Source organism: Manacus candei, unplaced genomic scaffold, assembly GCF_025592945.1.
Source record: "Manacus candei isolate 608988 ecotype Guabito, Panama unplaced genomic scaffold, ASM2559294v1 h1tg000076l, whole genome shotgun sequence".
In the NCBI taxonomy this organism is placed as follows: domain Eukaryota; kingdom Metazoa; phylum Chordata; class Aves; order Passeriformes; family Pipridae; genus Manacus; species Manacus candei.
Genome location: NW_026138124.1, coordinates 3116496 through 3131617, shown reverse-complemented (window position 1 = coordinate 3131617; position 15122 = coordinate 3116496). Strand labels below are relative to the sequence as shown.

The 15122-nt window shown below is 52.9% G+C and overlaps 1 protein-coding gene across 4 annotated transcripts in view; it reads right to left on the bottom strand.

The window, feature by feature from the left end:
• Window positions 1-1222: 1222 nt before the first annotated feature.
• Window positions 1223-15122, bottom strand: part of MTMR4 (myotubularin related protein 4) — a 57274-nt gene continuing 43374 nt past the window's right edge. For all 4 annotated transcript variants that reach the window (XM_051809517.1, XM_051809518.1, XM_051809519.1 and 1 more), the window contains 11 exons: window positions 10104-10300; window positions 9791-9919; window positions 8640-8751; window positions 8004-8199; window positions 7353-7538; window positions 6400-6570; window positions 6142-6296; window positions 4640-5813; window positions 4209-4319; window positions 3872-3960; window positions 1223-3485 (listed from right to left, as the gene is read on the bottom strand). In XM_051809517.1, coding sequence (XP_051665477.1) covers window positions 3308-3485; window positions 3872-3960; window positions 4209-4319; window positions 4640-5813; window positions 6142-6296; window positions 6400-6570; window positions 7353-7538; window positions 8004-8199; window positions 8640-8751; window positions 9791-9919; window positions 10104-10300 — 2698 coding nt within the window. In that variant the 3' untranslated portion in view covers window positions 1223-3307. The remainder of the gene's footprint in view (window positions 3486-3871; window positions 3961-4208; window positions 4320-4639; window positions 5814-6141; window positions 6297-6399; window positions 6571-7352; window positions 7539-8003; window positions 8200-8639; window positions 8752-9790; window positions 9920-10103; window positions 10301-15122) is intronic.

Here is a 15122-nt window from a genome sequence, read left to right as displayed (position 1 = left end):
TCTGTACTGGGTTCAGACCCATTTCAGCACAGATATCCATTACCTCAGGTTGAACGTGTTGGCAGTGATGGTTTTATGTTCAAGTGATAATTCTTCCCTCTGTGCTCAATAACCATGAGCGTTCAGCCGGACGTGACACCAGCCATGAGCGTCCCAGCAGCTTATTTATAACTTAATAAATGCTATTTATAAGTAATAATGATTATTTATAGTTTAATCGGTGTGACTATTCGAGGAGCAACGGCGAATGTTTCACATTGCTCCTCACGTTTCTAATACAAGGCCTTTAGGTACCACCTGTCTGACATGAACACCTGAGCTGAACTGTGCCAGTTCACCAGGGATCTGCTTCTTTACATTGAGGACAGGCTGTCTAGGAGATTCTCTCTGGTTCCATCACAAATTATACCTGACCTGCAGCACCATCCAGCTGACAAAGCACAACAGTCCCATCCGCTGTCCAACCACACACCCACCTGGGAACAGGTGGTGGGAAAACATCAGTGAGGAGTGAGGGAATCATGGAATCCCAGAATGGTTTAGGCTGGAAGGGACCTTAAAGCCCATTTCATTCTAACCCCCTGTCATGGGCAGGGACACCTTCCACTAGCCCAGACTGCTCCAAGGCCCGTCCAACCTGGCCTTGGACACTTCCAGGCATCCAGGGGCAGCCACAGCTTCTCTGGGCAACCTGTGCCAGGGCCTCCCCACCCTCACAGAGAAGAATTCCTTCCCAATATCCCATCTAATCCTGCCCTCTGGCAGTTTGAAGCCACTGCCCCTTGTCCTGTCCCTCCAGGCCCTTGTAAACAGTCTCTCTCCATCTTTCTTCTCAGCTCCCTTCTGGTGCTGGAAGGCCACAATCAGGTCACCCCAAAGCCTTCTCTTCTCCAGGCCGAACAATCTCAATTCTCTCAGTTTCCTCATAGGAGAGAATCCTGCCTAACATTTTTTCCTTAGAAAAGTAAAATTCCTCATGGAGTTGTTATAAGAGAGGCTGGAAGGGGCTGGTATCCTGGGAAGCTGCAGGTTTGTTTGGAAGAGAGCAGAAGTCCTCTAGCACAAGGTGCCTTGTGTCCTACTCGTGATTCTGATCCTGAGAAGGGATATTAAACCCCTAACACACCTTAATTAAGGGAAAAAGTAGTGAGTGACAGCCTGAAAACCACTGGGCACACAGACAGACTTCTCAGAGAGGAATGAAGGCCCCAAACACAGCAGCACTAATATAGAGATTTTATTTCGACTGTATTGAGTTGTACAGCACATTTTGTTTGTCACAATGCCATCGAACTGATTGGAGAGTTTTTGGCCAGCACATTGTGACGCTGAAAACTCACGAGAGCTAAAAGCAGTTTGGACTAATGGCCTGAACAGCAGGGCCAGGAGTACCTAGTTCTGGCTTCCTTATTGCTTGCAGTCATTCCAACACGTGCAAAACAGGAGCAAATCCAGTTTCTTCTGCCAGCCCAATGGTCACTCTTCCATGTCTGGCAATGACTGCAAGGTAAAAGGCAGGGGAGAATCTGGAGCGAGGTGCCTTCTCTTCCCAAAGCCGTGTTGGTTGTTCCCAGTATGGAAAAGAAGCAGAGTCCAAGTAAGTACAGGGTCTTCAGAGGGTGAGCTTCGCTCGCGCGTCGGGATTTACCAAACCGGAGGCTGACACGTCAAAGTGCAGGAAAGGGTCGTTATTCCATTCCCTCCGACAGAGATGACAAACCATTACCAAAAAATCTGGGAGGTCACAACAGTGTGAAGTCCTTTGCCTTGCTAGCAGACCAATGTCCTCATACCAAGTCACATACCAAGGTATGAGACTGTCACATACCAAGTCTCAGCTCATGAGGTGCACAATATACCGAAAAGAAAACCCACATTTCTGCGAAGAAATGCCCCGTTTTCAAACTCTTCTTCCTCACTAATATCCGCAGACGCCTTGCAGAGGAGGCAGGATGGATGTTCCCCGAGGGATCTAGGGATTACAAGCCCACTGAAGCCCACCTTCTAAACCTTTCTTCCTTTCTAAACCCAGTTCCTTGTCCTTAAGATGAGTTGGGATTCCTGCTCTCGAGTTTAAAGGAGAAGCAGAGAGGCAATTACAAGTTGGCAACTCTGAACTTTGACCACTGTACAGGAGACAAAAAAAAGAAGTCAAATTCAAGAGGCATTTTAGGTAGCGCTGGGGCAAGTCAGAGAGATTGTTTCCACCACTGAACGGATGCCACACGTCATGGTTATCACTGTAGCTTGGCTGTACATCCTAAAGTGAAAAGCACAGACCGTAGTGTCTACGTCAGCCAGTCCTTCCCCACCCCCGTTTTGGTATCGATGCTTCATTCTCCCTTCTTCGGGTTACATTAAGTGCACAGAAATATATAGCAGCATTTGGACTGAAACCCTCACATACACCAGACAGCACATTCCAGGAGGTAAAACAACACATTATGGCCTATACCCTCAAGGTATCAAGTTTTCAGGATAAAGAGCAGTAGGAAGTGGAGAGCTGAGGGCAGAAAAGGGGAGGAGGAGCAACACAGGAACACGAGTTCTGTTTCCATGCCAGGAGAGGATCAGGGTGCCATTCCTGTGTTAGCACCAGGCTGTGACACGACCGCAGACAAAGCAGACGGGCAGAGCAGAAGTGAAAAGCCAATCTCCCACCTCCCCACGGCGTGGGGGGCAGGGGCAAAGTCCAAAGTGCGCCCACCGATCCCAGCGGAGCCTGAAAACGGGCACGACCCGCTCGGCCCCTTCGCAGCCAGAATGAATTTCTCTTCAACGCCCGAGAGAAAATCAATTAGTGACGGCTAATGAGTCTTGTTCACCAAGCTGATCGCAAATCACACTCATGGAAAGAGAATCTACAGGTCTGCTCCAGGTTGAGGCCCTTCCGACGCCCGCGGGCCCACCGGGAGCCTGCCCTCTTCCTTCTCGTACAGCAGCCTGCCTTTGGAGGGGGAGGTGGTTCTAAACATGCCTTTCTATTGCTTTGGGGGACTTTGCACAGGCAAGAGCCGTGAAAACATTGCTTTCCAGCCCACAAAAGGAAGAGGTTGTGATCCCCTCTCAGCCCTAGGTCGTCAGGACTACAACGCACGGGCCCACCGGTTCGGGGTGGGGACACACCCCGTCCTCTCTGATCTGAGCTCCTCTGCTCCAGCCTGGCAGTGAGGCTGCTGCAGACAGTGCATTCCAGCTTGGTGTTCAAGTGTTGCACCAAAGGCCTTCACAGTTACCCTGGAGGCAGAGTCACCCTTCAAACCCACGAGAGAAAAGGCTGGGCTTAGATAGGTCCCTCGTCTGGCATTCAGCTGGAAGCTGTGGCGATGGGTTTCTTCAGATGTTGGCTCATGAGCTCCCTGGCACGAGACACTTGGATGTTGTCATAACAGGAGTTACAAACGAGGACAGGGTCGTACAACTGCTGATCAGGGATGGGCAGCTTCAGATGGCAGCAACTAGCACAGAACACGTTCCCACAGTTCCTGTCAAGGAGCAAGAAAACCAGTGAGAAGAGAGCTGGGAACACCACAGCAGAACTTGCACAAAGGGCCCAGGTTGGGGTGAAGCACCAGCCTGGCTGAGGACTTGTCAATGTGTTTCTTATACTGTGGTCTGCCATGCAAGCAAACTGCTAGAGCTGAGAGGCACTCATGGGCATTGCTGCCCAGGAGAGGGATCAACAGCTCTGGAAAAACAGAAACAAGAACCATGACGAATGGAAATCTGCAGGGAATCGCTGAGGCCTGGCACAGTACAGAGAGATCTAAAACCTTCTCCTGGGAGCTGGAAGGAACAGACATGGCAGAGGGGCATTTCGTGGGCACCAGGCTGAGGAGGGGAGCAGAGCCGGAGCGCTGGTGTTGTTTACCTGCAGTGGTGTCTCCGCTTGGCCAGCCAGAACTCACAGTCGCAGTGAAAGCAGTGCGAGGCCATGTGGTCCGGAACCCACCGTGTCACCTACGGAGACACCAGTCAGCTCCCAGTCTGGGACCCCCCAGCCACAGCTCTGCACAGCCTCAGGGTGGCTTTGGGCCACAGCAGGCTGGCTCAGAGCAAGCCCACCCCACCAGAGGCAGCAGCAGCAGAGGATGTGATAAAGACCCAGGTGGCTGCTCTCTGCCTCGCTCTGCTGCTGTACCCACCCCAGTCAGCTGCAAAGAAACATTCCCTCCCACTGCATCCCAGCTCCACAACGGGACATGTACCTCAGTCTCCTTCTTATCCACAGGCTCCCAGCTCGCTTCTGACAAACAGTCCTCACTGTGGTCAGAACAGAAATCCTCCGTGTCGCTGCCGTCCGACTCCTTCAAACATGTCTGCAAAACGAGACCAGGTCACCGACCCCATCCACTCCAGGGCATTCCCTGCCCCGTGCTGGTGAGGGGCACCTGGGTGGCTCCAGAGCGCCCCAAATCAAGGGGTAAAGCATCCATGAGTGTGCAGGAGCTTGGCCCTCAAGCAGCAGAGATACCTCTGCGTGGCACAAGGACAGGGACAGGAAGGGAACAGGGCTGAGGAAACACAGGAACAACCTCACCCACCCCCTCCCAAAGGGCTCTGGGTGGACAGGGCAGCGTGAGGGGGGCGCAGGGACCCCCGCAGTGCCAGGGCTGGGGTGTGAGAGGTCAGTACTCACAAAGTCATCCTCGTAGTCCATGGGGGGCTCAGCCGGGGGGGCGCAGAAGTGGCGGATGTCCAGGCGCAGCTGCAGCTCCCGAACCTGCCGGCGCAGCTGCTCCACCTCCTGCTTGTAGCTGGCCTCGATCTGCCGCAGCCGGTGCTGGATCACGTCCGTGGGGAAGGGCAGCCCGTCGTCGTCCAGGTACAGAGGAGGCACAGGAGAGGGGCATTTTGGCGGCATGTGCTTGGGACCAGAGGCTTGTTTCAGGTGGCAGGGCAGCCACGAACGGCTGGGCTTCCCGAAGTGTGTGCCCACGTGGCCGGCGCAGGCCGAGGGCTTCCCACCCTCCCTGGCAGGCCACGGGCCACTGAGGCACAGGCCCGGGGCCCGCAGGGGTTTGCTGCTCAACCTCTTGCTGCAGCAGCCATAGGAGAGGAGGTGTCTGGGGGCAGGCTCCCCATTGGGGAGCGATGTCACCATGCCTTGAAAACTGTCCCAGTTGGACCCCAGGAAGGAGAACTCGCTGCTTTGGCTCTGGGAGATGGGCTTACGCCATTGCTCCAGCGGGACCCTGCCCGGCCGGCCGGGCTCCTCGCAGGGCACGCTCCGCCCACCATCAGCTCTGCCCTTGTCTGCATCCGGGCAGGGGATGCCCGGAGCAGGGCCTGGGATGTCCTGGGAAGGGGCGCCTGGTGCCAGAGACTCCTGGCTGGGAATGTCTTGGTGGGTTGTGGTTCTCTTGCCAGCAGATTTCAAAGGCTCCTGGGGACAGGTTTCTAACTGCTTTCCAGAACTGGTGGAAACTTTGTCAACATTTTCCTCCCCGGAATGATTTGGAGCTGGTCCCGTGCCATCCAGTTCCGCGGTGTGTGTTCCCTTTCCTGCCTCCACAGGGACACTGCTGGCTGGCACAGCAGCCCTGCTGCCTGGCTGCCTGCTCTGCCCCTCCTGCTCAGCACAGCTGCTGCCTTGCAGGGGTGGGTTCTCCTCCTTCTCCTCCACCTGCCGTGCCTCTCCTGTGGCCACCACAGCACCGTCAGCCCCCTCAGTGGCAGCATGTCGGGCTTCCAGGCCCACCCGGACCTCCTGGCAGTGGTTGTTCAGGTTGGGATCACTGGATGTGCGGGTCAGTGGGCTGCTGGAGTCACAGGCTGAGAGCAGGTCATCCATAGATCGAGTCTTTGGTAATCTAGAACCCAAAAGCAAAGCAAATCTCACAGCAAGCCCCCTGAAACTTCCCCGGTTTCAGTCAAATCTGAGATGAGGGAAGGGAAATGTTCCAAATAATTACAGCTTGTGGGCAGCTGCATGAGCCAAAATGCACAATGCTACAGTGTGGCCTCTGCTGTCTGCCTTTGAGGTGCAGCAGGGAGCTGCACACCTCCTTCTCCAAGTGGCTGGGACACTGCTCTTGCTCCCACAGGGAACACGAGAATAGGCCAACCCGAGGAACTACGAGGAGGGAAGGAAGGTCTGCAGGTAGGCAGCAACCTGGGCCTGGAGCTTTAGGCTCTTACCTGTCCAAACACCTGCCGCTGAACTCCTGGTTCTGGGACCCAGGGGGCATGTAGATGTCCATGTCATCCTGTCCCAGAGGATGTGGTGAGGAGGCTGGGAGGTACACGGCTGTCCAGAGGTGCAGCGCGCGCACGTGGCACACGGGGTGGAGCACCTGCGACAACCCCACGGTCAGAGACGAGCGCGAAAGGAAACCCCTCCTGCCCCTCCCTGGTGCCTGGCAGGGGGAAAGGACCCGGGCCAGGAGTTCTACTGACCTGCTCAGACCCTGGCATGTAGAGAAGGTTGTGGAAGTTCTTGTTGCCAGCCCGCAGGAGGGACCACACGGAGCAGGTGCGCTTGTAGATGTTGTGCATCTCGCGCTCGCAGGGGCTGTTCCCCAGGAAGGTCCCGTAGAGGCAGGAATATGTGTGCTGCACCAGCTTCACCTGGGGTATGGAAGGGACAACATCAGGAAATGGGGACTCCTGTCCACAGGGGACACGTCTTCCCCTCCTCTGGGGTGGCTCATGCACTGCCTACCCCATCGGTGACCCCACTGCTGTCCTTGCTTCCAGACAAAGCAGGACAGGGACAGTACAGGTATCACCTGGATTGAAGTGAAAGCAACACTCAACTGACACCAAACCCATCCCTCTATAACTCTCACCTGCATAATTTGATAAGGCTGAGATTAATTTTTTCCTAATGTATTGTTTTGAAACGTTTCAGACTTATACAGCTCTGAGATAGGCAAATCAAACCAGTGGTTTGATCAGTGCTGGCATTTGAATTCCCTGGACTGGAAAGGGACCTGAAGAAGGGATTCAGGAAAACCAGAGAATCTAAACCCTTTACCATAAGCACGTTCATGGGGGAAGGGTTTTAAACTAAAAGAGGAGAGATTTAGATTAGATGTTAGGGACAAGTTCTCCCCTGTGAGGGTGGGGAGGCCCTGGCACAGGTTGCCTGGAGTTGTTGTGGCTGCCCCATCCCTGGAAGTGTCCAAGGCCAGGTTGGACGGGGCTTGGAACATGGCAGGGGGTTGAAACAAGATGGTCTTTAGGACTCTTTCAACCCAAACCATTCTGGGATTCTGTGATCACTGTACAATTTCCTGAGTTCTGCAGATCTGCTTTCTTTCAACCCCAATACTGTTAAAACATCATGACCTTCTCCCTGCCTCTACTCACATCTGGGATAAAGACACGTTTGCATGTGTATTTCTTACCAAAAAAGCTTCATTAAATTCAAAGAGGCAGGGAAACTGCTTCAGAAGCTGATGAACAGCATCCAACCACTGGAGAAAAACCGGGCACTGCTCGTTCTGATCTTCCACCTTCTCCTGGTGCCCACAGCGATCCCCAAACTTGTGCCCAAAATCCAGCCAGTCTGACTCAACCAGCACCTGGAAACCCTGTGAGTAAAAGAAAACAACAACTGCAGAGACTTTGCTGAGGGCACGTAGCAGGACAAGGCAAGGCCCATCCATGAGGAAAGAGGATGGGGAAGGGCTGGGAAGGAGGCTGCAGCAGTGCCTGGTTTGGGAGCAAAGCTTCCTGAGTGTCAGGGGTTTCCAGACACAGACTAACAGTTGTTATTTCTATCCAATAACCAGGTTGGAGAACTAAGAGCAGGGAAGCAGCTGAACCTTGAGCACAAGATGTTATTTCCCACAGCACTTCCCCAGGCTGGGTAGAGCAGTGAGGAACAGTTCACCCAAAACAGGCGGGAAGAGGACAGGGAAAACCCAACACCCACAACAGCAGCTCGGAAATGCCATTAAGCTTATTCCCAAATGTGATCCTGCTCCTTTCCATGGAGACTCCAAGCCAAAAGCTGCCTTTGAACAGACATGAACTGCAGCAGAGCACAGTCCTACCTCCATGGTCCTGTAGTAGGGGTCCAGGAGAATCTTTGCCAGTGCCACAATCTGCGGGGTCCTGTCCCAGCCGTCGGAGCAGTGAACCAGCACCGGACGCCCTTCCCTGTCGACAGCACTGGAGACCAGCACTGCTGCCTTCAGCATCACAGACAGGTGCTGCAGCCACTTGGTGCTCTCCAGGGCTGAAAGCCAGCTGGAAGAGGAAAAAAAAAAGCAAAAAAAAAAAAAAGAGGTTGTTTAGTTCTCCCATGAAAAAAAAAAATCAAATCTATCTTCAGTCCTTTTGGAATCCTCAGTGGAAATCAGTCTTTTCTAAAACATGTCCCAGAAGAGGCAGGCAGCCTGGGAAGAAGGGCAAAGAATTCAGTGCCTAATTTAATTTTTCTAAAATACAGCCATCTTTTAGAAACCCTCAGGGGACACACACAGCCAAGTGGCACCAAGGCAGTGCTGCAATCCCTTTTGGATTAACGGATCAAAATGAGCAGCATTCAGGCACTGTGAGCACTTTCCTGTCCCTCCATTTTTGCACATAGAAACCTCGGATAGGAAAAAGCAGAGAGAAAGGAAGGAAAAACCTCTCAAGATATGGACAGATACGGCATCACAGTCAGTTGGAGAACAGTCACTTACTTGCTGGGGTCAGGCACCTGACTGCAGACAGCACGGAGATACTGGAAACTGTTCCGGATGGAGTGGATGTTGGCCATGCCCATGAACACGACTTCACAGTTTGGGTAATACTCTGACACGAGAGACAGAAACATTCAGAGAGAGTCACAGCAGTTACAGAATATTCTGAGTTGGAAGAGACCCACAAAGATCAGTCTCCAACTCTGCTGCCACCACAGCAACTGCCTCCACACCCTCAGTGCAGCCACCCCCTCACACATCATTTCTGGTCTTCGAGGAGTCACTAAGTTTGGGAAAGACCTCCAAGACCAAGCCCAACCATTCCTCCAGCACTGCCAAGGCCAAAACTAACCCATGTCCCCAAGTGCCACATCCACATGTCAGTTAAACCCCTCCAGGGATGGAGACTCCACCCCTGCCCTGGGCAGCTGGGCCAGGGCTGGACAACCCTTTAGGTGAAGAAATTTTCCCAGTATCCAACCCTGGCACAACTTGAGGCTGTTCCCTCTCCTCCTGTCCCTTGTTCCCTGGCAGCAGAGCCCAGCCCCCCGGCTCCCCCCTCCTGTCAGGGGGTTGCAGAGCCAGAAGGTCCCCCCTGAGCCTCCTTTTCTCCAGGTTGAGCCCCCCCAGCTCCCTCAGCTGCTCCTGCTGCTCCAGCCCCTTCCCCAGCTCTGTTCCCTTCTCTGGACATGCTCCAGCCCCTCAATGTCTTTCTTGCAGTGAGGGACCCAGAACTGCCCCAGGATTTGAGGGGCCTCAGCAGTGCCAGCACAGGGGGACAGTCCCTGCCCTGGTCCTGCTGCCACACCATGGCTGGCACAGCCCAGGTGCCCTTGGCCTCCTGCCCACCTGGGCTCATGTTCTGCTGCTGTCAACCAGCACCTCCAGGTCCTTTCCCAGCTTTCCAGCCCCTCTGCCCCAGGCCTGGAGTGTTCATGGGGTTGTTGTGACCCAAGTGCAGAACGGGGAGCTTGGCCCTGTTGAACCTCCTATCGCTGGCCTCGACCCATTGATCCAGCCCTTCCAGATCCCTCTGTAGGAACATGATCCCAGAGGCCAGCTACCAAAATGCTGACCCGACCCCCAGCTGTGCTCTAGGACCCACTGCAAGGCAGGTGCAAGAGGAAGGAGCTCTGGGATGTGCTCGGTACCTTCACACTCGCAGCCACCTCCCTTGGCTCTGTTGGCCACGGCCGCGGTGTAGGACCTGGCGTCCAGGATCAGCAGCTTCTGAGGAGTCCCCGCGTTCTCCACGCCCGAACACGCCGTCAGGGACGAGTCTGCTGGGACAGACATGGACTGAGCTCCCGGCACCTCCCTCCCTCCCACAGCCACCACGAGCCATCCCAGGGACACAGGGCCTGACAGGGCCCAGAATGTCCACCCGGCTAAAGGTGGAGGTCGCACTGGGAGCGGCACGGGGGTGCTGGAAGCCCTAATTCCCACATTTGGGGGCTGTCTCACCGAAGTCGGCGTCGCAGGCCTCGCTGCCGTCGCTGCTCCCGGTGTGCGGCGCGGCGCCGGCCGCCTTCGCGCCGGGGTTCAAGGCACAGGCTTTGGCAATGGATGTCACCAGGTACTCGTCGTCGGCGTTGCGCCAGCCCCACCAGCTGATCTCGGGCTGGCTGCACCGCGCGATCACCGCCCCGTTGCGCACGTGTCTGCGGGGGAAGGAGAGACTGAGGAACCCTCCGGAGGGGGAAGGAGGGAAGGGAAAACCCAGGAAATGTGCCCCGTGTACAGCCAGCACCTGAGCAACCTCCGGGCTGCAGCTGCTTTATCTGCCACGCTGACCCTGAGGGGCAGAGGAGGGGCAGGGACTGAGCTCTGCTCTGGGGGGACCAGGGACAGCAGCCAGGGAATGGCTGGAGCTGTGTCAGGGCAGGCTCAGGTTGGATCTCAGCCAAAGGTTCTTCCCCCAGAGGCTGGTTGGGCACTGCCCAGGCTCCCCAGGGCAGTGGGCACAGCCCCAAGGCTGCCAGAGCTGCAGGAGGGTTTGGATGATCCTCTGGGGCACAGGGGGTGACTCTTGGGGCTGGGTCTGTGCAGGGCTGAGGGTTGGACTCCGTGGTCCTTGGGGGTCCCTTCCAGCTCAGCACATCCTGGGATTCTGTGTGACTCTTGCACCGAGTGTTGAAACAGGGCAGGGAATCTCAAATAACCATTATTCACTGACAGAGGCTAAATTAGCCTTGTATTTTTATTTAAAATAATACAGAATCATGGAATCACTACGGTTGGAAAAGACCTCCCAAGATCATCAAGTCCAAACTTCGACTTCTATTTATATATAGAAATATATACTTTAATCTATAAATATATCATATATAAAATATATATTATTGTAGCTAGATAGGTATTTATATATTAAACCAGAGAGAAGAACTTTAAATCATTATGGTTGTACTTTGGGAAAGTAATAACTATTCTACAGAATCACAGAACGTGCTGAGTTGGAAGGGACCCACAAGGATCAGAATCCAACCCTTAGCCCTGCACAGAACCATCCCTAAGAGTCACACCAGTCATTCCACAAGATCCCAGAATGGTTTGGGTGGGAAGGGACCTTAAAGACCATGTTCTTCCACTGCCCTGCTGTGGGCTGGGACACCTTCCACTTCGTTAAATGCTGTTTTGCTCTCCCCTTCTCTTTTTCCTCCCTTAAATTATGGACTGGTTGTTAAACAATTTCACTTATCACCTGTATGTCGGAAAGATGAGCTCACTCAGCATCAGACTGGGGAGTTTCTGGGTGGAGGCCTGAGCTGGTGTTTATCAACAACCCCTAAATGTGAACCCTACCCTGGTTGTTGCTTATTGACGCCTCCCAGGAGGCCTGAAGCAGTTCATTTTTCACATGAACACACTGGTCAAGTCACCCACAAATGGCCTGGAAAGGGAAGGGACCATGAAGTGACAAAGTTGCTGGGGACAGAGAGTGACCCAGGAGAGTCTGTGGCTGCCTGGAAAAAGTTGCAAATGCTCTCACATGATAAAAACAGAGGCTGAAATTTAGTATTAATAAGTGAAGAATGTTTACAGATGATCAAAACATAACCCCAGCTATGACATGGAGCAGTTCAGTGCAAACCAGCAGCCAAATCCCAAAGGCTTGGAAGTCACTGGGGAGCTCTGAAAAAGCCTCATTGCTCAAGAGAAGCAGAAAGGTTAAGGTTGTGGTACCAGTTTTTGGGAAAAGAGTATGACAGAAAGTATCATGGCTTCACATCTCAACCAATCTTAAAATGACATAAATTTTTCACTAATCCATCTCAAAAAGGATCACGTCGTACTCAAACCTTCAGAGAAGGCAGAGGTGCAGAAGAGCTTCACTTTAGGACCAACTTAAGTAGGAAACAACCACCCACCATGAGAGAAGGACAAGAATGGAAGAGAAGCATAAAGGGTCTAGAAAGATAAAAAACGGTGAGTTTGGAAGATTAGTCTTGTTTTCCCCTGAGAGAAACACAGGCAAGCACTGGAATGGTCATGCCATACCTTTCAGAAAAACAAGTATTTTTTGGACAATGAACGAAACAAAGAATGGACTCACTGCCACAGTGCAGTGTGGGAGAACAAACTGTTCCAAAATACATTCCAAAATTCTTGGTGGCAAGTCCACCAAGTGACCATGACACACACTCATCCATTCTCCTGAACGGGTGTAGGAAATCTAAGATCCCAGCTGCTCCAAAGATGCCCCAGGAAAGAATACCTGCATCCCTGTCCCATTTGCTACACTTTCCCGAGGTGCTACTCCTGGTGCCTGGTCCTTCCTGGAGATGGGATAATGGACTGGACATTATCCTGCACCTCACACCTCACAGCAACCGTGCTCAGCCCTGCCCATCCCTTCCTGCAGCACCTCTCTGAAGATCACAGAATCACACAATCATGGAATGGTTTGTTGGAAGGGAACTTAAATATCGTCCAGTTCCACCCCCTGCCATGGGCAGGGACACCTCCCACTACTCCAGGTTGCTCCAACCTGGCCTTGGACACTCCCAGGGATGGGGCAGCCACAGCTTCTCTGGGCAACCTGTGCCAGGGCCTCACCAACCTCCCAGGGAACTATTTCTTCCCAAAATCCCATCTAACCCTGCCCTCTGTCAGTTCATGTAGTTCCCTTAATGGCATCTCACAGATAATAGTGATGAAGACTTTAAACTTCCAAAGAAATAATATTCACATGTGGCCAAGTTGAAACACTATGGGGTCCTTTACTTTCAGTGCCATTTTGTTTTGCAAGGTGACTGGAGAGCAGTCACTCCCAGGAGATCTATTCCTGCCTTCAGGATCACTCAGGGATGGATAACACAGACAGCAGCAAAGGCTTTGTTTATACTAGTAAATGAACCAGAGCCAAGGTGTGGACTTAAGCACCGGGCTGTGATCTCCAAGCCTGTTTGTGAGCCACCCACAGTCCCCAGCCTGTGCCAACCAGCACTTTCCCAGACAGTGCCTGAGCACGTTTTGGGAAAGGCAGGTGCCGTGCCAGGGACTGCTCCCAGCAGGCTGTTTGGATGCAAGGACACTGTTTTGGGCTGGGAGGCACAGGAGTGCAGCCGTGTGGGGCAGCCGGATCCAGGCAATGCTGTGACAGAGCCAGAGTCGCGTTAAACTCGGAAAACGTCTCGGGAGCACAAACCTCTGAGCACTCCAACAGCTGCTGGGGACTTTCAAGGGACACAGTGACCTGCCAAAAACACGAGGAAATGTGGCAGCACTGATGAGTGTGAAGCCACCAGCGAGCAGAAAGTACAGCAGGTGCCAGTGGAGGAACCAAAACCACAGCTGAGCTTGCCATGAGCTGCCCAGGACAGGGCAGCACCCACAGCCTGACTCTGCCTTCTCCTGCACATCTCCCCAGCATGAGCACAGCAAGCATTTCAGGGCTTTTCTTACTTGGGATTTTTGAGGAGGTTTTCCTCAAAGGAAAAAGCTCCTTTCTTGAAACTGGAATGGCAGAAGGTGCTGGAATGTTTTAACTTATGTGGAGCAAATTATTCTTCAGGGACTTCAGTTTAGTTTTAATGACTCAAGACCCTTTCAACATCCAAAGCTGGAGCATGAAGTGCCTTTGTAGTTTATCAGTTGAGCTTTTCCTCTCAGATTCATTCCAATCACAAGGCTAGAGCACATCTGATACTGTCAGCACATGCCATGTAAGCCACAACAATCATCCAGAACAGATTAATTAATATCTGGTTTAGTGGAAGGTGGCGGGGCGGTTGGAAGTAGATTATCTTTAAGGTACATTCCAAGCCAAACCATTCCATGAGTCTGTGATGTCCCAAGCCCTCTCTCTGTTATTTCCCTGCCATGGGAGTGCTCATCCACAACACAAAGAGCAGCTTGGCTTAAAACACAAGAAAGAGCTTGGAGAGGGTTTACTGAGCTGAGCTTAAAGGTTCCCAACTGAGTTGCCTGTGTGCAAGTGCTTCCATTTCCCAGATCTCTGGATTAAACTCCCATCTCACTGTGACGTGATCTGAAATTCTGGCATGATCTGAAACTGTGGCATGATCTGAAACTGTGGCATGATCTGAAACTGTGGCATGATCTGAAATTCTGACACCATCTGAGAGCCCGAGAGCGAGTGCCCAGCCACGGGGCTGCAGCAGTGCCCACTGTTCCACCCGCCGCCTCCCTGGCAGCCAGGGCACCACAGGCACAGGTGATGCCAAGAGTTGGGATCTCTCCTGCTGCCAAGGTCTCCTCAAGGTGGCTGTGCAGACAGAGCCATGCTGAGCAGAGGCTGCCATGCCGTGCCCGTCTGCCTCTGCACTCAGCTAAATAATTAATTGCATCCTCTGCCTTGATTTAGAAGTGGCCTGTGCCCAGAGGCTGCTGCATCTCTCCTGTGCATCTCACTGAGGGTTGAGATGGAGACTCAAATTTCTGCTTTGCTTAAATTGGACTTTTTCAAAGAAATCTGATGATGTGGAACCTTTGGTGACATGTTTTACAGATGTGACTGTCACACAGTGAGTTCAGCCTTGCTCCCAAAAGCTCTTAGGTCTATCCAACAGTCCCTGGGATGCAGGATTCAGTCTCTCCTGAACTCCAAGTGAGGAGGAGGAGCTGAGTGTGAGGCTTTTCCTTTCTTCCCCTTCCACACAGCACAAGGCACTGCAGAAGCAGCCATGGCCCTCACAGACCCTCCTGGACAAAACACTTCAATCTTGAGGGCAAATGCTAAAAAAAGTGCAGGAAAATGCGAGACACATACGGGCAAGCACTTGTCCCATCTTGTCACATCCCCTGTCAGCGTCTTCTAATCTGATCCCAGGCTGCAAAAGGTTGCAGTTCAGCCTGTAAATTACTGGGTACCATTACAGAGATATAAAGCAAGGAACAAAATAATTGTTGGAGTAGGAAAAAGACACGGCTTTGCCCTCAGGTGGGGAGGCACACTGGGACAGGCTCCAGAGCCAGGCCATTTTTAGCAAAAGGAATCACAAATACAATTAAGTTCTTAGC